The 24,322-nt window shown below is 38.8% G+C and overlaps 1 protein-coding gene across 1 annotated transcript; it reads left to right on the top strand.

The window, feature by feature from the left end:
• The first annotated feature begins 780 nt into the window (after positions 1-780).
• On the top strand, positions 781-21,263 carry LOC120299455 (vomeronasal type-2 receptor 26-like). The gene is made up of 6 exons (XM_039324310.1): positions 781-806; positions 6,591-6,879; positions 7,182-8,039; positions 9,732-9,959; positions 18,377-18,503; positions 20,368-21,263. The coding sequence occupies exons 1-6, from the start codon at positions 781-783 to the stop codon at positions 21,261-21,263; spliced, it is 2,424 nt and encodes an 807-aa protein (XP_039180244.1).
• The last annotated feature ends 3,059 nt before the right edge of the window (positions 21,264-24,322 follow it).

Genomic DNA, 24,322 nt, shown 5'->3' with positions numbered 1-24,322 from the left:
CAACTTTCTAAGTGTTTCAAGATGTTGTTAATAAAAAAATTCTAAGGGATAATGTGAGTGCCTTACTTTCCACTTCAAGATCTCCCAATATTCCCCTTAATCATTTTTAAGGGACAGGAAAATTCAAATTAAAATCCCTTTCCACAATTCTTAAAGTCTGAGAACCACTTTGCTGTAGCAGGCAATGTGCTAGGCCAGAAACAATGGGACTAAATGTTCTTGTTCTCCTTTAGTCATAAAAGGAGATATGTTGTTTTGGAACCCGGGGCGAGGTATTTGAAGTTGATGATTTTGTAGATCTTCTTCTCAGCCTCCCTGAGAAAGTAGTCTTATTCATGAAGACTACTGTCCCACCAATGGTGACTTCTTTAATTTTGATGTCACTATTATTCCTGAACCTTGGATGACATCTGAATCTTTCCTACTGAGATTAGTACATAAAGGGAGCATTAATTATTTTGGATTTAGCTGGATGGTGAAGGTAATAATTGTGAACATTCCAATTCCTTCTTGCATTCATCTGGGCATATCCTTGCATTGTCATCATCATAGTCAGCCATTCAGTTAAATCTGATCCTTGGCTCAACCTCCATTCCAAAAACCCATTTCCAATTGATTCTGTTTTCTACATACCCTGATAATGTCCTTATAGGGCTTTTCATTCTTCCATGCATTTCCATTCTTTCTTTTTCCCTCTAGTAGTGTTTTATTTATTTATTTATCCCCTTTATGGATTACTGCCTTGTCGTGGCGAAGGGGCTTGCGTAACTCAATGAAGCTATGCCGTGCAGGGCCAAACCAAGAAGGTACAGGTCATAGCAGAGAGTTCTGACAAAATGTGATCCACTGGAAAAGGAAATGGCAAACCACTCCAGTATCTTTGTTATGAAAACCCCATGGACAGTACTAAAAGACAAAAAGATATGACGCCGGAAGATGAGCCCCTCAGGTCGGAAGGTGTCCAATATGCTACTGGGGAAGAGCAGAGGGCTAGTACTAGTAGTGCCAGAAAGAATGAAGCGACTGGGCCAAAGCCGAAAAGATATATCTGGTGGTGAAAGGAAAGTCCGATGCTATAAAGGTCTTTTCTCCATAGGAACATAAGATCCATGAATCAAGGCAAGCTAGATGTAGGCAAAAAAGAGATGACAAGACTGAACATTGACATCTTAGGAAGCAGTGAACTAAAATGTACAGGAATGGGTGAATTTAACTCAGATGACCATCAGGTATACTACTGTGGGCAAGAATCCCTCAGAAGAAATGGAGTAGCCTTCATAGTCAATAAAAGAATAGAAAAAGCAATACTGGGATACAATCCCCAAAATGACAGAATGATCTCAATTCAAATCCAAGGCAAACCATTCAATATCACAATAGTCCAAATCTGTGCCCCAACCACTGGTGCTGAAGGGGATGAAATTGACCGGTTCTATGAAGCCCTACAGCACCTTATAGAATTAACACCAAAAAATGATGTCCTTATCATCATGGGGGATTGGAATGCTAAGGTAGGAAGCCAAAAAATAACCGGAATAGCAGGCAAGTTTGGCCTTGGAGTACAAAATGAAGCAGGACACAGGCTAATAGAATTTTGTCAAGAGAATACGATGGTCATAACAAACACTCTTTTCCAACAACCCAAGAGACGGCTCTACACATGGACATCACCAGACGGTCAACATAGAAATCAGATTGACTATGTGCTCTGCAGCCAAAGATGGAGAAGCTCTATACAGTCAGTAAAAACAAGACCAGGAGCTGACTGTGGCTCAGATCATGAGCTTCTTGTTGCAAAATTTAGGCTTAAATTGAAAAAAGTAGGGAAAAGCACTAGGCCAATCAGGTATGAACTAAATCATATTCCTGATGAATATACAGTAGAGGTGACAAATAGATTTAAGGAATTAGATCTGATAGACAGAGTGCCTGAAGAACTATGGATGGAAGTTTGCAACATTGTACAAGAGGTAGCAACTAAAACTATCGCAAAGAAAAAGAAATGCAAGAAAGCAAAATGGCTGTCTGAGGAAGCTTTGCAAATAGCTGAGGAAAGAAGGGAAGTGAAAGGCAAAGGAGAAAGAGAAAGATACACCCAATTGAATACAGAATTCCAGAGAGTAGCTAGAAGAGATAAGGATGCCTTCTTAAATGAACAGTGCAAAGAAATAGAAGAAAACAACAGAATAGGGAGGACCAGAGATCTCTTCAAGAAAATTGGAGATATGAAGGGAAGATTTCATACAAAGATGGGCATGATAAAGGACCAAAATGGCAGGGACCTAACAGAGGCAGAAAGGATTAAGAAGAGATGGCAAAACTACACAGAAGAACTATACAAGAATGAGCTTAAAGTCCCAGATAACCACAATGAGATGGTCATTGATCTCGAACCAGACATCCTAGAATGTGAAGTGAAATGGGCCTTAGAAAATCTGAGCAACAACAAAGCTAGTGGAGGTGACAGTATTCCAGCTGAGCTATTCAAAATCTTAAAAGACAATGCAGTAAAAGTGCTACACTCAATTTGCCAGCAAATTTGGAAAATTCAACAGTGGCCACAGGATTGGAAAAGGTCAGTTTACATTCCAATTCCAAAGAAAGGCAATGCCAAAGAATGTTCAAACTATTGCACCATTGCACTCATTTCACATGCTAGTAAAGTTATGCTTAAAATCCTACAAGCTAGACTCCAGCAGTATGTGGACCGAGAACTACCAGAAGTACAGGCAGGATTTCGAAGAGGCAGAGGAACTAGAGATCAAACTGCCAACATATGCTTGATCATGGAGAAAGCTAGGGAGTTCCAGAAAAACATCTACTTCTACTTCATTGACTATGCAAAATCCTTTGATTGTGTGGATCACAACAAATTGTGGCAAGTTCTTAAAGAGATGGGAGTACCAGACCATCTCATTTGTCTCTTGAGAAACCTATATGCGCGTCAAGAAGCAACAGTGAGAACTGGACACGGAACCACTGATTGGTTCAAAATTGCCCTGCCTATTTAACTTATATGCAGAGCACATCATGAGAAAGGCAGGGCTAGATGAATCAAAAGTTGGAATTAAGATTGTCGGGAGAAATATCAACAACCTAAGATATGCAGATGATATCACTCTAATGGCAGAAAGAGAAGAGGAACTAAAGAGCCTCTTGATGTGGGTGAAGAAGGAGAGTGCAAAAGTTGGCTTGAAACTCAACATTCAGAAAACCAAAATCATGGCATCCAGCCCTCTCAATTCCTGGCAAATAGATGGAGAAGAAACGGAGGTAGTGACAGATTTTATTTTTCTGGGCTCCAAGATCACCTCAGATGGGGACTGCATTAATTAAAAGATGCTTGCTCCTGGGGAGGAAAGCTATGGCAAAACTAGACAGCATACTAAAAAGCAGAGACATCACCTTGCCAACAAAAGTGCGTACAGTCCAGGCCATGCCAGTTGCAATGTACGGCTGTGAAAGTTGGGCAATAAGAAAGGCTGAGCGCCAAAGAATTGAGGCCTTTGAACTATTGTGCTGGAGAAGACTTCTGCGAGTCCCTTGGACTGCAAGGCATTCAAACCAGTCAGTCCTAGAAGAGATCAACCCCGACTGCTCTTTAGAAGGCCAGATCCTGAAGCTGAAACTCAGATACTTTGGCCACCTAATGAGAAGGAAGGACTCACTGGAGAAGGGCCTAATGCTGGGAAAAATTGAGGGCAATAGAAGAAGGGGACGACAGAGAATGAGGTGGCTGGATGGAGTCACTGAAGCAGTAGGTGTGAACTTAGATCGACTGCAGAAGATGGTAGAGGACAGGAAGACCGGAACGTTGTCCATGGGGTCGCGATGGGTCAGACACAACTTCACAATGAACAGCAACAACAACAAAGTGTTTTATTTTCTTTTGTGCATATGAACTCTTACTCCCCTATTTTTTACTTCATGTCTTAGTTCCAAAGGTTCATAACAATGCAGCTATGTCTATTGAGATATGATAAATATGTTACCTTCTGATATTTTTAAAAATGTGTGGTATCACAAATGTTCTCCTGTCTGCTGCAGGATCTTGAAAAGCAGAGATAGCAGAAGGAACATTTTGAAAATGCCCATCTCTTAGTTGAGGAAGCATAAGTCGACCAGAACAGGCTCAACTCCCATTTCACATCCCCATTTCCAATTAACTCTATTTTCTTCATTCCCAGATGATGACTTTCTAGAGCTTGAATAAGTTATAGTATTCAAGGTAGATTCTGATATTTGTTTATTTATTTGTTTGTTTTTTAATTTATTATTAGTTTGCTAGTTTGTTTGTTTGCTTGCTTGCTTACATTACAACCTTCTTTACTTCCCATTTCCCTCAAAGAGGTTTATTGGGAAGTATACAATTTAATCAATTACATTAAGCATTAAAAACAGAATAATTTCAGATTTTCTTTTTAAAAAGCAAGGTATTAAGCATTAAACAAAGTATCACGTATTAAGCAAAATCTTTGGGCTAACTAATCACAACAGGTGTATTCCCATTCTTTTTTTTCCTTGTAGTGGTGTTTTATTTTATTTTCTGTTTATGAGCTCTTACTCCTCTATTTTCTACTCCAAGTCTTAATTCTAATTAATTCTTAATTCACTGTACAACAATGTCTACTGAGATATGATAAACATGCTTACTTCTGATATTTATTAAACTACTGCTGCAAAGAATGGTACTGATTACTAACTAAGGATAGTTTTTGTCCCTTCTTCTCCAAATCTTAAGGGAATTCCAGCAGACACTGTAAAAACTATGACCATGGATTAAAACATTTGCATTCTATTAATATCTGCTTCAAAAATCAGATGTGCATGTAGGGAGAAAAAGAAGGACTTGTATTCCATCTGTGACTCTTTCTTTTCTTACCTTTAGACAAAATTCATTATCTTAAACATAGATAATATTAAGGAATGGTCAGCTTTTCAACTGAATGGTAGTAAAACATCTACTGTTTGATGTCTACAATGATTACATATTATAGTGAATTAGTTATATTCAAAACATTGGTTTTACTTTTTTTTCCAACTGTGATGTGCATTTCTTCTCCCTACACTTGCAAACTTAGTAGTCCTCTTCCAATTGTCCATAAATATTATCAATCTGGAGATTTAATCATTGCTGCTATTATTTATCAGATTATCTTTCTTATAAATGAGTTCACTTTTCAAAGCCTTCCTTCTTTTGATGTCCTTGATCAGTACCAGTAAGTATGCTACTTCTTCTCATCCTCACACCACACCTCCTCTTCCCCCTCTTTGCTACTAAAAAGCTGTATATTCTTTCACTTTTATGCTTAAATATATTGTTTGCTCATCAATTAGTTTGATCAGATCCATTGACCATATTTAGTCATTTTTCATTCTAAACCGCACAAATCTTTTCTAATACTGATCTTGAAACTGAGATGAATATTATTAGCTTTAACCATAATGTATATGAATTTCATTCTCCTCAAGAAATGTCTTTGCTTCAACAAAGTCCCTTGTTGAAAGTAACAAGTTGGACTAATCTGAGGGGTCCATGGTGCTCTCTGAGCTTGATCGTTTTCTTTCAGAGGATTCATTAGACTAACTAGTGCTGATAATGCCAGCTAGTTAGGGCAATGAAAAATCTGAAGAAAACTAGCAAGCTCAGAGAGCACCAAGGTTCCCTCTTTTCAACCCAGACTTACAAATGTTCTCCTTCTTTCTAATAACCTAAATATTGCAGAAGCTCTCTGGTTAATCTTGAGGAAGTTTTTTTAATTATTATTTCATCCATATGTCAAACAGGAAACCTTTAGTGTAGAATTTAGATTATTATATATCTACATTGTAAAAAGGAGCTGCCTTCCTTCTATTAGAAAATATAGATAAGATATAGATAATACTGAAATTAGATAGAAACATAGAAAACTAACAGCAGATTTTTTTTTCTGATGATGAACATGTGTTTATCTCCTCCATGTATAAACTAAGTTACTGGTGATTAATACACAGTCTCCTTTGAAAGTTGGTTATGAGGTACTACCATTCTTTCTGTAAAGTTAATAATTTCTAGCAATAGTTTTGAACTTCTCTTCTGTCAATTTCAGATTGGGCCCCATTGTTTTATGTTTTAATTAAAATTGAGAATACTGCCTTCTAGAACCTTATTCACACTTGAAATATAGTTAAGGAATTCAGTCATGTCCTTCATTTTCTTCTGTCTTTTGGCTGAATATATTCAGTTCCTCTAATATTTCCTGATGTTTTTTGTCCCTCAAACCTTGCACCATTTTTGTTTTTTGTTTCTCTTGAGTTGCTCAATCTTATAAATATATATATTTTTAAGTTAGGTCATCAAAACTGTACACAGTATTTCAAATCGGGTCTGACTAAATGCTAGGCCTTAATTCAATGTTAATTAGCCACAACTAGGTAGTGCTTCCTGGTTGATACAATCTAGGGCTATTATTTGATAGTGACCAAATGCCAGGTGTCCAGAACAAACAATCAGCACTAATATTTTTTTATGAATACATATGTATAAATTAAAATAGCTGTCCAATTCTGAAACAGAAATTTATTGATATGGCTTATGACTTTCCCTGAAGATTCATCACTCATAATTACCAGCACACTTTGGCTCTGGCATTTGCTGTAAAGGAGATCAATGAAAATGGGCTGTTACCTAATGTTAGCCTTGGTTTTCACATTGCTACTGACAGCCATGAGGAAATTACAACTTATCATTTGGCAATGGAATTTCTATCTACCAAAGATAAATTTATACCCAATTACAAATGTAAAGATGAGACCAACACAGTAGCAGTCATTGGAGGAGCCCGTATTAACATCTGTATAAACATGGCAATCATTCTGTGCAACTACAAATTTCCCCAGGTGAGAGATACAAATTTGGATCAATATGAGATGTTCACCAGCTATTTATTCTATTCAAAAATTTGCTCATTGAAAAGAAATATTTGAGCAAAACTATGAGTAAGTCATAAGGCTGTCCCTTTTTATCTGATGAGCAAAACTGCAGATGTCACATAAAATTAATTTTAAGCATCCTATTTTTGTATCCCATTCAAAGTCAGAGATTGGATTAAATCAACAGATATGATTTGTTTTTTATTTTTATTTTCTTTATTATGGAAGATACCCTTTATACCTTTGTTCTTCTCACTTTCTCCATTTAGATCACTTATGGATCAGCTCCACTGATGAATACTGAAAGAGCAATATTTCTCAAATCGATGTTCCCAGATGAGTATCACCAATTTAAAGGAATACTGCACTTATTGTTGCATTTTGGATGGACCTGGGTTGGATTAGTTTCTCTGTTTGATGAAGATAGAGACAGGTTCATTCAAAAGAGATTTTCCATGTTTTCAGAGAGAGGAATCTGCTTTGACTTTATAGAATGTCTTCCTCAAATTGTGTTTGGTAGTGAAGGTGCTGAGTGGATAGAAAATGTAGGTAAAATATTCAAAGTAGTAATGAAGAGTACAGTCATTGCAGTCATCTTAAGTGCTGAAATTACAGGAATAGTAGCTTTGAGAGTAATGATCTATTTTTTCAGTTATGATGATATTCCAAAGGAGAGAAAGGCCAAAGTTTGGATCATGACAGCTCAGATGGAATTCACCTCCATTCGGATGCAAAGACAGTTGCCCGTTGATTTTCTCCATGGTGCTCTTTCATTTGCAATTCGCTCTAAGGAGCTGACTGGGTTCCAACAATTTATGCAGACAAGAAACCCAAACCTAGAAAAAGATGATGGATTTATTAGGGATTTCTGGAAAGATGCATTTGAATGCTCATTCTCCAGTGATATTACAGATGGGAATGCTGAAAGGATCTGCACTGGAGAAGAGAAGCTGGAGACTCTTCCTAATTCTGTCTTTGAGACCACCATGATTGTACATAGTTATAGCATGTACAATGCAGTCTATGCTGTGGCACATGCTCTGAAGGCCTTGCGATCTTCCAAACATAAAAGGGGTCAAAAAATGGATGAGAGGAGATGGAGGCTCTTCCTCCAATCACCCTGGCAGGTAATGTTGGCTAATAGAAAATTTGGGGAGATCATCATGTACCAGCATAGGAGACCAGTTTTATGTTCTGTTTTGTTGTTTTATTTTAACTGTTAGAATGCTTTAAAGATAGATTTGAAAGCTATATGGAAATACTTGATATTTTCATATCAAAAAAATAAAATTAATATATGAAAATATAAGGCTTAGATCTAGACAGTTAGAAATACGTGACATAAAACTTCATTTTATGTCTAAAATGCTATGTACAGAATCTTATTCAATCCATTAAATTTAACAATTTTAAATGTAAAAACTCAAAAGCTTCCTTGAATAGCATTATTATTCATAATCAGATGGATTTTGGAGTTACGAAAATTCAAAGATTCCCCAAAGTGCTTTTTTTCAAAATGCATTTGGACTTCCTTTGTTTCTCCTTGAAGGTATATTGCTTCACTTCAGAACTGAGTGTCATGGTTCTGATAGATGAGACCATTTAAAAGAACTTCAAGGCAAGCATTTCTTCCTTAAAGAATACTTTTATTTCGCTACAACATAACAGCACATACAAGGGTGAACCCAATTTACAAGGGTAAATTCCCCCCCTTGGTTACAAAGTTGCAAGTTTCATTTCCCACCTCAAATTGTTATCATAAATCACATTCACCAATTGTTTGAAAACCAGACATTCTGCCAAAATGTTATCAGCAATTACCTTGGTTCCCATACATGTGAAATGTTTTGGCTAATTTAAAACTACACACACATCCTCCTTCTTCTAACTAAATATATGACAATGAAGACAAAATGAAAATGGCTTCAGTTCGGTTTCTCACAGCGTTGACACTGAGGAAGCTTCTTGGATGAGAAGCAAAATATCTTCAAGGAAAAAAGAAGGAAAGTCCAGTAATATTTTGAAAAACCATTTTTGGAACAACCACAAAATGGATGAATGATAATCTCCATAGACATTAAAATTCAAAGGGAATAAAAATAATTATAAAAATGACAAGAAATCTGTGAAAATAGGAATATTCAATTGAACAGTTGTCAATGTATCACACGAAGAAAAAGTCAAGTTTAATTTGTTTTACTTTATTTCTTTTACAAAAGTAACAGGACTTAAAATCTATCTTCTAGAATTTTCTATCTCAGAGAATTTTATCTTGCCTACACTAAGTGCCTTTTTAAGATCCTGTAATCCCTGAATTTGTGGTTAAGTCGGGGCAACTGAATGGAGCTGAGTGTTTACTGGCCAAGAAACCCTTCCTGACACCGCAAGAAGTTTTCAACAAATATTTTCTCTTTGCACCCTGATTGAGAAACATCTGTTGCTTCTTAGGATTGAACTCTTAACCTTCTTTACCACTAGGCTACCAGGCGGTTCTCTATCTTGCCTACACTATATGGCAGAACACTGAATTCACAATTTATGAAATGGTTAATCAAAGCAAAGTGATCCCTCAGATCTCTCCCTTTGCTGATTTTGTTTTGGGATACTTATTTGACAGTTTTTCACTAGAGAGAAGAAAATGCATTTGATAAAAATATTTTTCTTTACCAGATTGAAATTGGTGTAGACTACAGCAGATCTGAACAGCTTACTTTTCATTAAGCCTAGACCAAATTGAAAGAAACAAATAGAGATTTTCCCATCTCCTTCAAATATTCGCAATAACTTTCTGTGTTTTTTTTTTCCTCTTCTTCATTTAGCTGCACCATTTTTTGCAACAAGTCTCCTTTAACAACAGTGCTGGACAACAGATTTCCTTTGGCCCCAATGGAGAACTGGAAACTGGATTTGATATTTTCAATTGGGTCACATTTCCAAACAAGTCCTTTCTCAAAGTCCAACTTGGAGAGATTGACCCCACGGCTCCCCCAGACAAGCTCCTCACCATATCTAAAAAAGAAGCCATTTGGCCTCTTATATTTAACCAGGTTTGTCTCATTTTTCCCAGTTCTTGAAATTATTAGCCACTGATCCATTAAAGTAAATATTTAAAAAGCCACAACTACAGAAACACTAAGAGTAAGCAAACTTTAGCAATCCATATGCTATTGATCACAAGTAGTCCTTGACGTACAACAGTTCATTTAGAAACAGGTCACAAATACAACATTGAAAAAATGAGGTATGGCCATTTTTAACATTTACAAGCGTTGCAGCATCCCCATGACAATGTGATCAAAATTCAGATGCCTGACTCGTATTTATGACAGTTGCAGTGTCCCAGAGTCATGTGATCACTGTTTTTAAATTATGGGGAAACCACATTCACGCAACAACTGCAGTGATTTAGTTAACAACTGTGGGGAGAAAAGTCATAAAATGGAACAAAGCTCACTTAACAACTGTCTCACTTAGCAACAGAAATTTGAGCTGTAAGTCAAGGACTACCTGTATTATTATTTATTTATTAGATCAATATACTGCTCATCTTCAGATGGCTTGTAATCATAAAAAAATGAAACTTTAGAACAATAAATATTGTAAGGACCCACCCCACTTTGCATCTTAAGAAGACAGAACTCTTGGAATAATTCTTCCAACAGGAATCCTTTATTAAGAGAAAATGGTTGCAGGCGTGCTAGACAGGACTTGAGTTCAAGCTCCCCCATTCAAGGTTTTAAGGGGTTCCCCAGTAGTCCCACCCAATCAACCCCCTTCCAGTGAAATTTTCAAGTATCACAATTCCACCCCCTTTCTTCTTTCTTCCGTCTGGATGGAGACTTCAGATAACTACATGAAAGGCAAATACCCTTCTTTGGTATGCTAAGCTTTGGTTACAATAAACAACATTCAGCTCTTTGAAGTGTACTGAAGGAAGTGAGGGCCATAAAGCCCCTTTGTTCTCCCCCTTCTCTCCCTCTTATGGCAGAATCCAGAGAAGACAGAATTGGGGTTTTCTATATTTGATGATTAAAGATGAAATATAATTGGATTCTGACATCCGGCCCCTCTTACAAATAAGAGAGATCCACCTGAAAGAAAACAAAACAGGTATAACACTTAGTCAGGCTTGTTAGGATTCTCTGTGTGAAACTTCTTCAATAGCTTCGGGGCTCTGACATGACGTTTATGGACCCACTCGTTTTGTGAGGGAGGGAGGTGTTTCCAGGCAACTAGGTACTGAGTTGCTCCATGATATCTCCTAGAATCAAGGATTTCTTTTATTTCGAAGTGTTGTTCACCCTCCACCATGACTGGAGGTGGTGGGGGGGAATTTTTGGCCGTAGAGGTGACTGATGCTCTCTTTTCAGCAAGCTGTAATAAAAAATTGGGTGTATTTGCCTGAGATTTTTGGGTAATTCTAATTCTACTGTTACTGGATTTATGATTCTTTTAATTGGAAAAGGTCCTATATATTTTGGTCCAAGTTTTTTACAGGGCTGTAGGGACTTTAGGTATTTTGTAGATAAGTACACCATTTCTCCTATAATGAATGGTGTAGGCTCAACCCTTTTTTATCGGCTTGTGCTTTGTATGCCTGCCTAGCTTCATCTAGTGCTTTTCTAACTATTGGCCAGGTGTTTTGTAGTTTTTCCATCCATTCTTTCAGCGAAGGGATCGTTGGTTCGTTTGGGGTTAATTCTGGCATGGGGTTGAAACTTTGCCCGGTGGCTATTTGAAAAGGAGTGTAACCTGTGCTGGAGTGGACTGCATTATTGTAGGCAACTTCTGCAAAAGGGAGTAAGTCCGCCCACTCGGTCTGCTGGAAACTAAGAAAACATCTTAAATATTGCTTAAGTACGGAGTTCATTTTTTCAGCCGATCCATTTCCTTGAGGGTGGTGGCTAGATGTCAGTCCCTGAGTGGTTCCTAAGAGGGATAAAAATTCCTTCCAAAATGCAGACGTAAATTGCACCCCCCTATCAGAGATGATGTGTTGGGGTGCTCCATGCAATCTGTAAATGTGTTGGATGAAAAGTTTTGCTAAGGCTTTTGCAGTGGGAATCTTTTGGCAAGGGATAAAGTGCACCTGTTTGGAAAACAAGTCCGTGACCGTCCAGACCACAGTATTCCCATTGCTTTCTGGCAATTCCACTATAAAATCCATTGCTATTTCTCTCCAGGGGGCTGAGGGACTTGCCACTGTTTGCAATAGTCCTGGCACTTTCCCTTGCAACCTCTTTGCCGTGGCACATTTTGGACAACTGGCTATATAACTTTCAATGTCCTTTTTCATGGATGGCCACCAAAATTGCCGTTTAATTAAATGTAAAGTTTTTACAAATCCAAAATGCCCTGCTGATTTTGTGTCATGGCAAAGGTGCATGAAAGTTACTCTTTGAGTTGTTGGTATATATAACTTTTCCCCTACCCAAGGCAACCCGTCTCTCATTGTGCACACATTTTTGTTTTTCTGGAACCATTCATCTGTTTCCAAACTTTTTCTGAATTCAATTCCAGTTTGGCTGTCCAGTTGTGGTTTTAATTTGGCTTGGGTTCTTGTGGTTACTGGTGCTGCCAGTTGTGACTCTGCCATTATTGGTCTAGAGTCTGTGGTTCGTGCGCTGTTATATTGAGGCATGCGAGATAGAGCATCTGCCAGGAAGTTCTTTCTCCCTGGTAAATGTTTGAGCTTAAACTGGAACTGGTGAAAATGCTGAGACCAGCGGGCTTGTTTGGGATTGAGTTTCCTGGACGTTTTCAGGGCTTCTAAATTTTTGTGATCTGTCCACACCTGGAAGGGGATTTTGTTGCCTTCCAGGAACTGTCGCCACGTGAGTAATGCCCAACATATCCCATAAGCCTCCTTCTCCCATACGGGCCAGCGCTGTTCTGTTTCCGTGAGTTTCTTGGATGTATATGCACAGGGTTGCAATACTGCATCATCATTTTCTTGTAATAGCACAGCCCCCACTGCCACATCACTTGCATCTGCCTGTATTATGAAGGGCTTGTCCATGTCTGGGTGCCTTAGTACTGGTTCGGCAGAAAAAAGTCTCTTTAGTCTCTCAAACGCTGCTTGGCACTCCATTGTCCATGTTAGTGGCTGGCTAGGTTTTACTGAGGATGCTCCCTTCGTTTTTAGTAAGTTAGTGAGGGGCAGGGCTATCTGGGCAAATGAGGGGATGAATTGGCGGTAAAAGTTTGCAAACCCAGGAAACTTTGTAGTTGCTTTCTTGTGCGGGGTGGTGCCCAATCTAATACTGCTTTGACCTTCTCTGGGTCCATTTCAATGCCCTGTGGGGATATGCGATAGCCTAGGTAGTCTATCCTTTCCTGGTGGAATTCGCATTTTGAGAGTTTGGCATATAGGTGAGCGGCTCGCAGCTTCTTTAAAACCGCTCTGACAAGTTTGACGTGTTCTTCTTTTGTTTCGGTAAAGATAAGAATGTCGTCCAAGTAAACAAGGACCCCCTTAAACAGGTGCTCCCTTAGAACGTCATTGATTAATTGCATAAAGACTGCAGGGCCCCCTTGTAATCCAAATGGCAAGACTTTGAATTGATAGCACCCCATGGGGCAGTTAAATGCAGTCTTCCATTCGTCCCCTTCCTTGATTCTCACGCGATAGTAAGCTTCCCTTAGGTCTAGTTTAGAAAAAATTTTCCCTTTCGATAGGTGTGACAGCATGTCTTTCATGAGGGGCAGCGGGTATAGGTTGCTTTCACTGATTGTATTCAGGGCCCTATAATCCACGCATAAACGTAAAGAGCCATCCTTCTTCTCTCTAAAAAGGACCGGGGCAGCCACTTTAGGCTTGGCTGGCTCAATGAAACCTCTCTCCAGGTTTTTTTTTATAAATCTTTCCATTTCCTCCTTCTCCTTTGGGCTCATGGAGTATAATCTGGGCTTCGGGAGTTTTGCCCCAGGCTTGAATTCAATGGTACAGTCTGTGGGTCGGTGGGGGGGAAGCTCATTCGCCCTCTCCTCACTGAAGACTTCAGCAAGGTCCCTATATTCCTCTGGTATTTCTGTTAATCTTTTTTCCTCTCCTATGGATGCTTTTTCTATTCTTGATTCTGGTAGCCTCCCTTGGGGTTTTAAGTCCATAGGGTCCCCCTTCGGGAATTTGATTTCTGTCGTCCTCCAATTTACCCAGGGGTTCCATTTTTTCAACCATTCCATCCCTAGAATCATTGGGCATTCCATACCTGGGGTCACCACAAACGTTAAGTCCTCTTCATGGTTGCCCAGGGAGAGGTGTATTGGCAGAGTGGCTAGGGTAGCTGGCACCCCCCCTGCTATGGATCCATCTAGCTGGCCAAATGAGATTGGTTGTTCCAGTCTCCTGGATGGGATGCCCAGATTCCCCACTAGTGTTGGGCTAATGAGGCAGCGGGTGCAGCCAGAGTCTATTAAGGCTTTCACCTTCACAGCTTCGGGCATGGGGGGGATTAATATAGTCACTGTTTTGAAGATGGGTGTGATGCATCCACTTACCAGGGTTTCGCCCTCCGAGCTGTCATCTGAGGCATCCACCGGTCCTGTGGTGTAGGCTGGAGTTCTTTCCCCTTGGTGAGCAGAGGTGGGGGTTTCTGCAATTTCCATCATTCTCATGGCTGTTTCTTTTGGCTTAGCTGAATACTTTCCGGGTTTGTTGATTGGGGGTCTGTCTGGGTTGTGCTGGGGGGGCCTTTGAGCGGCATTCTACAGCTCGATGCCCTTCTCTTCCGCACTTGAAACACCCCATTTGCTTCTTGGCTGTATTCGATGATTTCACCGGTTGGTGTGTCAGCTCAGGCGGGGGGCGGCTCCATTGTTTTCCTCGGCGGTGCCTCTTCAATATGTCGATCTCTGCTTCCTCTGCCAAGACGTACCATTCCTCAAGTCGATGTGGGTCCCCTCGGGGCAGGCAAGCATCATATAGATCATAGTTTAGTCCGTCTTTGAAATGGCCAAGGAGGATGTCTTCTGGCCAATTCAGTTTGCTGGCAATGGCCCGGAATTCTTGTGTATACTCAGCCACTGGGCGTTTGCCTTGCCTCATCGTTGTTATTCTTTCACGGGCTTTGCGATCAGCCAGGGGGTCTTCAAATCGTCTTCTCAAAGAGGACATGAAATGGTTGAAGTTACTGAGTTCTGGGGCATTGGAGTCATGCAAGTTCACTACCCAATCCGCAGCTGGTCCATCCAGGGCAGATTGCACGATCCGGATGCGGGCTTTGTCGCTGGGAATGTCCTGCCCATATTCCTCCATGTAGCTGAGGACTTGGGTTAGGAAAAACCCCAAGCGTGTTGGCTCCCCTTTGAATTTCACCTCCAACGGTGGACGTCTTGGAATGGATCGGTACCTCCGTTGTGGATGGTAGTGTCTTCCGGCCAGATTGCCATCTGTGGTCCGGTAGGGGGTGGGGGCTCCTGGATCAGTAGATGTCCCTGGGGTTGCAGGTTCCACGTCCCCCTTGGTGTCTCTCCCTTTGTGGCTCCAGGAACTGGGGCGGTCGTAGGGCTCAGTATTCTCCTCTCCTAGGGAGCTGAGAGTTCTCTTCATCAGGTCAATAGCTTTCTCTAGGATCCAGTTTGAGTACGGTGCCCAGCTTCCTCCCTCTTCACTTGCGTGCAGGGATTTCTCCATCTCCTGCTTCCATTCTGGTTGCTTGGTCCCCCATCTCAGGGTCACCTTTCTTAATTCCTTTCTCCACTCACTTTTCTTTCCAACGTCCATCGACCAGCGAGGCTAGTGGTCCTGTGTCTCCACCACTTCTTCTCCTGAGGAATCTGGCCTCTTGGATCCCAACATCTGGCAAGGTTCCAACTGGGTCAGCGACTCTCTTTCCCGGGAGTTTTCCCCCTCTCTTGCTCCATTGTCTGACATGGTAAATTTTTGCAAAATCCCCCGGCAAGGGTCTCCCTTCCAGGTGGATTAATTCTGCAAGTCCTGTCTAATGTAAGGACCCATCCCACTTTGCATCTTAAGAAGACAGAACTCTTGGAATAATTCTTCCAACAGGAATCCTTTATTAAGAGAAAATGGTTGCAGGCATGCTAGACAGGACTTGGGGTTCAAGCTCTCCCATTCAAGGTTTTAAGGGGTTCCCCAGTAGTCCCACCCAATCAACCCCCCTTCCAGTGATAGTTTCAAGTATCACAATTCCACCCCCTTTCTTCTTTCTTCCGTCTGGATGGAGACTTCAGATAACTACATGAAAGGCAAATACCCTTCTTTGGTATGCTAACGCTTTGAGGTTACAATAAACACACATTCAGCTCTTTGAAGTGTACTGAAGGAAGTGAGGGCCATAAAGCCCCTTTGTTCTCCCCCTTCTCTCCCTCTTATGGCAGAATCCAGAGAAGGCAGAATTGGGGTTTTCTATATTTGATGATTAAAGATGAAATATAATTGGATTCTGACAAATATTGACAATAAAATTGATTTCAAATTGACAAGATGAGAAGGAAAGAAGCAAGATTCACATGGGGAGAAGTTGGGATCTTATTTTAGTCCATTAACCACCCCCAGAATGATACATCTGCTTTGAAGCTCCAGGCCAGTTCTCAGAATGAGGTCTTCAGGCCTTTTGGATTGCTCAAAGGAGGGAGTGGGTATTTTTTTTTTTTGACACGAATACAATCTACTAAAGTCAAAGAGGTATGCATGCATCTCTGTGTGGGTCCTTAATCCTTCTTGAGTTTGGTTGTTCTCTTGCAGACATTTCATTACCCAAACTAGGTAATATCATCATTGTGGTTTCAAGTTCAGAGAGCACCAAAGACCCCTCATTTTAACCCAGAGCTATGAATATTCTCCTTTACTGGGATCAGAGAAATATATTAAAATTATATATCCAAAATATTTCCTTTGTCCAGTGCAAAGCTACTTTAGTACACAGGACGTACTTCTAAAATATTTTAGAGATATACTTACTTTATGATAAATATAATGATTTCTTTAGAAAAGGGAATATACAAATTTCATGATTTCGAGACTTTAGAATAAATCATTTAATGACCTCCTCTGGTTGGTGAAGAAGTTGGAACTTCAAGAGATGGTTAAATTAAATATATTCATTACAGAAAATAAAATATCTACAGTTATAGCTGACTGGAAACCTCTGATACCTTTTTTTATGAAAGAAGAAAAATGCAATTATAGTGTGTAGTTTCAATGATTGGAAAAAAATGGATAATCCTAGAGTGAGAGATAATTTTGTAATAATTCTTGTATTGCTGAAAAAATAAATTGGGAGCTTCTTTCCATTTTTATCAAATGTTTGCACTTTTATTTTTTTCTTCATTCCTTTTTCCTTTATATTCTGTATTAGTTTGTTAGTTTCTATATTACATTTAAAGGTTTGAATAAAATGCCCCCCCCAAAAGATAAAATAGGGAAATTTTACTGGAGACTTTATTGTCCATCTTGCTATCTAGCTACTTATGATAATCCAGGTAGAATAATACCATTGCATGCAATCAAAAATTTAAATGGCTTTCTTCAACTCATTAAAATAGTCTGGAGAAACTCTGTTTTAGAAATATATTTCAAATATTTATTTATTTATCTTCATTTTATTTTATTTATTACATTTGTTTGCAACCCATGTCACCACAATCTTTGGGTAATTTAGAACATTAAAATGAAATCATACATATATCTATAAATATACAAAATCATATCAAATATATAGAATATATATGAAAATGAATTCAAATATATGATTCATAAGCAAATATTGTTTATCTATTTTTTTCTATCCGTCTATCTATCTATCTATCTATCTATCTATCTATCTATCTATCAATCAATCTAATCATCTAACTATTCAAACATAATGCAGCAGCATTCCAAATGAGATTGCACACTACCTATAAAAGTAATTAAAAGGAAGGAGGATGCATATTATTTTCCTAAAAATAAATTGTAAACTAAACGGTGAGGGATGGAATATAATAGAAAAATTATTTCTTATCTGTTTCTACATTTGTAAGACAGAATTTTACATGTTATGCATATTATTTTTTATGGGATTGTAACATCACATTTGCATTTGCCCTATAATTTTGCTGTGCTAAAGTATTTATCCTTTTTATAGAACTCTTTTTATTCTACTAGCAAAAGTCCATAATAAGGGTATTTGATTTGATTTTATACAAACCAAAAAATGGGACCTCAAGCAGAGCTTACTCTGAGGGATCCAGAATTAAAGATTTTCCCACATCAGCTTCTGGTACCTTGCCCCAAAATGATTTTAGAATACAGGGAAAGATCCATTGATGAATGTAACATGCATGAAATGAGAAGCAGTTGAAGATACAATGGGGAGTTCACATCAGGAAGAAAAGTGGAAAATTCAGTACCAGTTTTTGAATTAGATATGAAGAGTTTGTGTGTATATAATTGATGAAAAGAACAACCCTCCGAAAAATAAATGATCTGTGTGGATATTCTGATTTTATTTCTGAATAGACAATACCTCTTTCCATCTGTAACAAGGAGTGTCCTCTTGGCCATAGCAAGATAAAAGTGGAAGGAAAATTATCCTGCTGCTATGACTGTAAGCCATGCCCAGAAGGAAAGATAGCTGACCAATTGGGTAAGCAAAGGAATATATTAAATGTATCCATGATATAATAAATATAAATGGGGGCTGAATTTTAAATAAATGTTATTTTAATTGAAAATTTTCAGCTTCACATAATATTGAAATATTATAAACAGTTTTTTTCCAGAAATCTTTCTTCTTACCTTTTGGAAGTCAAGGTGATTTTGCATGAGTAACTTTTTCCATGGTTTTTACTTGTTTTCACCTCCTATTCTACCCAAATTATTGATTTATTGATTTTTTTATATTTTATTTTGTTTCATCATGAAAGGTAAAAAAGCAGAACAAACTGTAAAGAGACATCAAGCACTAACAACAAAAATAAAAAAAAAATGGTGACATAAAAAAAGAGAAAAAGGTGGTCCAAATATCAAGTTAATTTAAATTTTAACATATACAATCCACTCTGACTTGGCCACTTGAAAAAAATACAGAAAAGTGATTGATTGATGGATTGATGCATTGATAGATGGATTGATAGATTGATGGATTGATGCATTGATGCATTGATTCATGGATGTATTGACTGAATTTATAAGGTTGCCTATCTCATATAATAAGCCTAAGAGGTTTCCCACAATCTTTAAAAACAGAAATAATAATTTAAGAATTCAAACTTGTTACCAGCTGTCAGACAAATCAACCTCCTGAGTCAATCTCCATCCTACTCCAGCACTTTTGGGGAAGAACAAGATTTTCCCAGCCTGCTACAATAATAAAATTTAGGGATACCTCATAATTCAGGTGGAAGTGTATAAGAAAAGGATGGATACTACAGACCAGATACAATTCTGAACTCCCAGATGACAACATTTAACAAAAAAAAAAAAAAAAAAAATCTGGATCATGCTCACTTATTGGACTTATTGAGAAAGACAGATACCATTGAAGAGAGGTGGTCACACTTATAACGTGGGCCAGTGACATTCAAGGATTGAACAGTGATAACCAGCAACCTCAATTGTATATAATAAGCCACTAGAACAGTGGTTCTCAACCTTTTAATGCTGTGGGCCCCAACTGGTCGTAAGTCGAGAACTACCCAACCAGTCATAAGTCGAGGACTATCCAACCGGTCGTAAGTCAAGAACTTTCCCTGTCCGGGAGCGCCGTGCATGCATGGTCCTCCCCCCTGTGCCGGTCGAAGCGTAGCTGGCAAACGGCAGAGATGGCGCAGGCCGACCACTGGCTGGGCCAACAACTGGCCCAGCCTACGGGAGGTAAGGCACCCGCTGGCCCCCACAGGCACCAGCAACCCTCCCTGCGCCAGCCAGCCTCCCACGTCCCACCCCTGGCCCTCTTTTACTTACATTTTTAGGGTTGCTCAGCAGGGAGGGGTGGAAACTTGCAGACAACTTGCAGCACCATTTGCAGAATGGGACTTTTGGTGGGCTCAGCAGGGCAGAGACAGCCTGGACAATTCCTATTGGCTTTTGAAAGCCAATAGAATTAGACTCTATTCAAGAGAGTCTATTCTATTGGCTTTCAAAAGCCAATAGAATAAAAGGGAGTAGCACAGCTAAGGAAAAGGGGGAAAAAATGGCGGACAAGGGGGAAAAATGGCAGACTGCGTTGTTTGGCGACCCCCATGAAATGGTCATTCGACCCCAAATGGAGTCCAGACCCACAGGTTGAGAACCACTGCACTAGAAGCAAGTACAGCAGGAGTAGTAGAACTGAGTGAGTTAAGTGTAGACCAGTTATGGTTTTGATATGGGCAGCACCATATAAAGGGATTCCATAATCAAACTGAGAGCTCAGTAAAACTGCAAAATGCTGTAAAATCAGAGTATATAGAAAATGAAATGGAGATGCTTCAAAACAATAATGTTTTCATGAATGGTCTCTTTTTCAGACTTAGATGACTGTTTCCCATGTCCAGAGGATCAATATCCAAACAAGGATAAGGACGGTTGCCTTCCAAAAAGTATAACTTTCTTAACATACCAAGAACCTTTGGGGATTTCTTTAGCAGTGATTGCAGTCTCCTTTTCTATAATCTCAGCTGTGGTGCTGTGGATCTTCATTAAATATCAGGACACACCTATCGTTAAAGCCAATAACAGGAATCTCACCTATAGCCTTCTCATTGCTCTCCTCCACTCTTTCCTTTGTACTTTACTCTTCATTGGACAACCTGACCAAGCCAAATGTCTCTTGCGACAAACTGCCTTTGGCATCATCTTCTCTGTAGCTCTTTCTTGCATATTGGGAAAAACAATTATAGTGGTCCTTGCTTTCATGGCTACCAAACCCAGCTCCAAAGTTAGGAAATGGGTTGGAAAAAAGATGGCCACTACCATTATCTTAACTTGCTTCCTGGCTCAGTTTAACATCTGTATAGTGTGGCTGGCAATTTCTCCTCCCTTCCCAGATTCTGACATGCACTCCATGGCTGAAGAAATTGTCCTACAATGTAATGAAGGTTCAACCACCATGTTTTATACAGTCTTGTCCTTTTTGGGGTTCTTGACTGCTGCCAGCTTAACGGTGGCTTTCTTAGCTAGGAATCTACCTGACAGCTTTAATGAAACAAAGTTTATCACTTTCAGCATGTTGGTCTTCTGCAGTGTTTGGGTGTCATTTGTTCCAACTTATTTGAGCACCAAGGGAAAATATATGGTGGCTGTAGAGATCTTCTCCATTTTGGCTTCAGCGGCTGGATTACTGGGTTGCATCTTTTCCCCCAAATGCTATATCATTATTCTGAGACCTGATCTGAACCAAAAGAAGCAACTAATGAAAAAATGAAATTGATTTTAATCACAAAATCCTTTGAATAAAGCCAAATTGCTCACTTTTAGCATACAGATTTTCCCCAGTTTTAGATTCTGCATTATTCCTTTATTTTCACTTCAATATGACATACAAACCTATTCACTGAAAAATTTATTTAACAACCTAGAGAACCTATCTGCATTTTTCTTTAAAATGTTAAATAATTATTCTGAGCCTTAATTAGGATAATAATGGATACCTAATCAAGAAGGTATTAAAAATATTTTAGTGATATAATGTGCCTTAATGTAAAAATGATTTGTATCCTGAAGCCTATGAGCTTTAAAACATCCCTGCCAAAAAGAAAGAAAATGCCTACTTTATATCACGCATTACACTAAAAGCATCCCTGACAAATATGAAACCAAACATTGTCGTGAAGTGTTAATACCACTTCACAATGCCTTGGTAAGGCTACGCTTGGAATACTGCATCCACTTTTGGTCACCATGATGTAAAAAAGATGTTGAGACTCTAGAACACGGGTGTCAAACTGATGGCCCGAGGGCTGGACATCAGGAAACCATGCCCACCCCATTGTTGGCAATGGAGAAAAAGCTCCAATATGTTGTGCAGTGTTAATACCAGTTTACAATGCCTTGTTAAGGCCACGCTTGGAATACTGCATCCACTTTTGGTCACCAAGATTTAAAAAAGATGTCAAGACTCTAGAAAGAGGGCAGAGAAGAACAACAAATATTATCAGGGGACAGTTGCTAGATTGGGTATGTCTAGTTTAATGAAGAGAAGGATGAGGGGACATGATAGCCATGTTCCAATATCTTAGGGGTTGCCATAAAGAAGAGGGAGACAAGCTGTTCTCCAAAGCACCCGAAGGCAGAACAAGAAACAATGGATGGAAACTAATCAAGGAGAGAAGCAACCTAGAACTAAGGAGAAACTTCTTGACAGTTAGATCAATTAATCAGTGGAACACCCTGCCTCCAGAAACTGTGAATGCTCCAACACTGGAAGTCTTTAAGAAGAGATTGGACAGCCATTATCCTGAAATGGTATAGGGTTTCCTGCCTGAACAGGGGGTTGGACTAGATGTCCTCCAAGTTCCTTCCAACATCATCATCATCATCATCATCATCATCATTATTCAACTTTCTGGGTGTTTCAAGATGCTGTTAATAAAAAAATCTAAGGGATAACATCAGTGCCCAATTTGCCACTTCAAGGTCTCCCAATATTCCCCTTAATCATTTTTCAAGTACAGACAAATTCAGATTAACATCCCTTTCCACAATTCTGCAAGTCTAAGAGGCACTTTGGTATAGCAGGCAAGGTGCTAATTCAGAAATAATGGGACTAAGTGTACTTTTTCTCCTTTAGTCATAAAAGCCTAGGAGATATGTGGTTCTGAAACCTTGAGAGAAGTATTTGAAGTTGATGATGTTGGAGATCTTCTTCTCAGCTTCCCTGAGAAAGTAGTCTTATTCATGATGACTACTGTGCCATCATTGTGACTTCTTTAATTTTGATGTCACATCTAATTCTTCCCTACTGAAATTAGTGCATAAAGGGAGCATTAATTATTTTGGCTTTAGCTGGATGGTGAAGGCAATAATTGTTGACATCCAATTCCTTGTTGCATTCATCAGGATGAATCCCTGTATTGTTATTGTCATAGTCTGCCATTCAGTCTGACCCTCTATTTATGAGCACTCCTCAATAAATAAATGAACAACAATAAATTTTTGACTCATATGTTCAACTGGGTTTTCTTTATCTATTTTTAAATCTGTTCTATGTGGAGAACAGATCTCACTTTACTTATTGATTTATGCAGAAATATTGAAAACAAAAATGGATTGACAAACATTGAAGTGTCAATGTGCCAAAAATTCTTTGTTTTCCCTGTAGTTGTGCTTTATTTTCTTTTGTGTAACTGAAGTCTTACTCCCCTATTTTCTACTTCATGTCTTACTTACAAAGGTTCATCAAAGTGCAGCAATGTCTATTGAGATATGATAAACATGTTCCATTCTGATATTTTTCAAACTACTGCTGCAAAGAATGGTACTGATTACTGATTACTGAGGATAGTTATTCTCCCTTCGTCTTCAAATCTTAAGAGAATTCCAGCAGACACTGTAAAAACTATGACAAGGGATTAAAACATTGCATTCTATTAATATCTGCTTCGAAAATCAGAAGTGCATGTAGGGGGAAAAAGAAGGACTTGTATTCCATCTGTGACTCTTTATTTTCTTAGGTTTAGATAAAATTCATTATCTTAACCTTAGATAATATTAAGGAATGGTCAGCTTTTCAATTGAATGGTAACATAGGGTCTACTGTTTGATGTCTACAATGATTATATATTATAGTGAATTAATTATATTCAAAACATTGGTTTTACTTTTTTTTTCCAACTGTGATGTGCATTTCTCCTCCCTACATCTGCAAACTTAGTAGTCCTCTCCCAATTGTCCACAAATACTATCAATCTGGAGATTTAATCATTGCTGCTATTATTTATCAGGTTCTCTTTCTTATAAATGAGTTCAATTTTCAAAGCCTTCCTTCTTTTGATGTCCTTGATCAGTACCAGTATGTATGCTACTATTTCTCCTCAGTCTCACACCACATAACCTCCCCCCCCTCATTGCTACTAAAAAGCTGTATTTTCGTTCCCTTTTATGCTTAAATATATTGTTTGCTCATCAATTCATTTGATCAGATCCATTGACATATTTAGTCATTTGTAATTCTAGACCGCACAAATGCTTAATCTTTTCTAATACTGATCTTGAAACTGAGATGAATATTATTAGCTTTAACCATAATGTATATGACTTTCATTCTCCTCAAGAAACTTCCTTCCTTCAACAAAGTCCCTTGTTGAAAGGAAAAAGTTGGACTAATCTGAGGGGTCCTTGGTGCTCTCTGAGCTTGATTGTTTTCTTTCAGAGGATTCATTAGGCTAACTAGGTAACATCATCAGTGCTGATAATGCTAACTAGTTAGGGCAATGAAACATCTGAAGAAAACTAGCAAACTCAGAGAGCACCAATAGCACTCAT

Source organism: Crotalus tigris, unplaced genomic scaffold (assembly GCF_016545835.1).
Source record: "Crotalus tigris isolate CLP2741 ecotype Arizona unplaced genomic scaffold, ASM1654583v1 scf7180000024297.1652928, whole genome shotgun sequence".
NCBI classification, from domain to species: Eukaryota; Metazoa; Chordata; class Lepidosauria; order Squamata; family Viperidae; genus Crotalus; species Crotalus tigris.
The sequence above is the reverse complement of the archived record's forward strand: the minus strand, read 5'-3'. Positions and strand labels throughout refer to the sequence as shown.

What these genes read in the sequence shown, in the direction of transcription:
- LOC120299455 (XM_039324310.1), top strand. Translation starts at nt 781, where the DNA reads ATGCCGTGCAGGGCCAAACCAAGAAG. An exon ending in GGCCTCTTATATTTAACCAG is followed by an intron (nt 9,960 to 18,376) that starts GTTTGTCTCATT and finishes ATTTCTGAATAG; the next exon opens with ACAATACCTCTTTCCATCTG. An exon ending in AAAGATAGCTGACCAATTGG is followed by an intron (nt 18,504 to 20,367) that starts GTAAGCAAAGGA and finishes TCTCTTTTTCAG; the next exon opens with ACTTAGATGACTGTTTCCCA.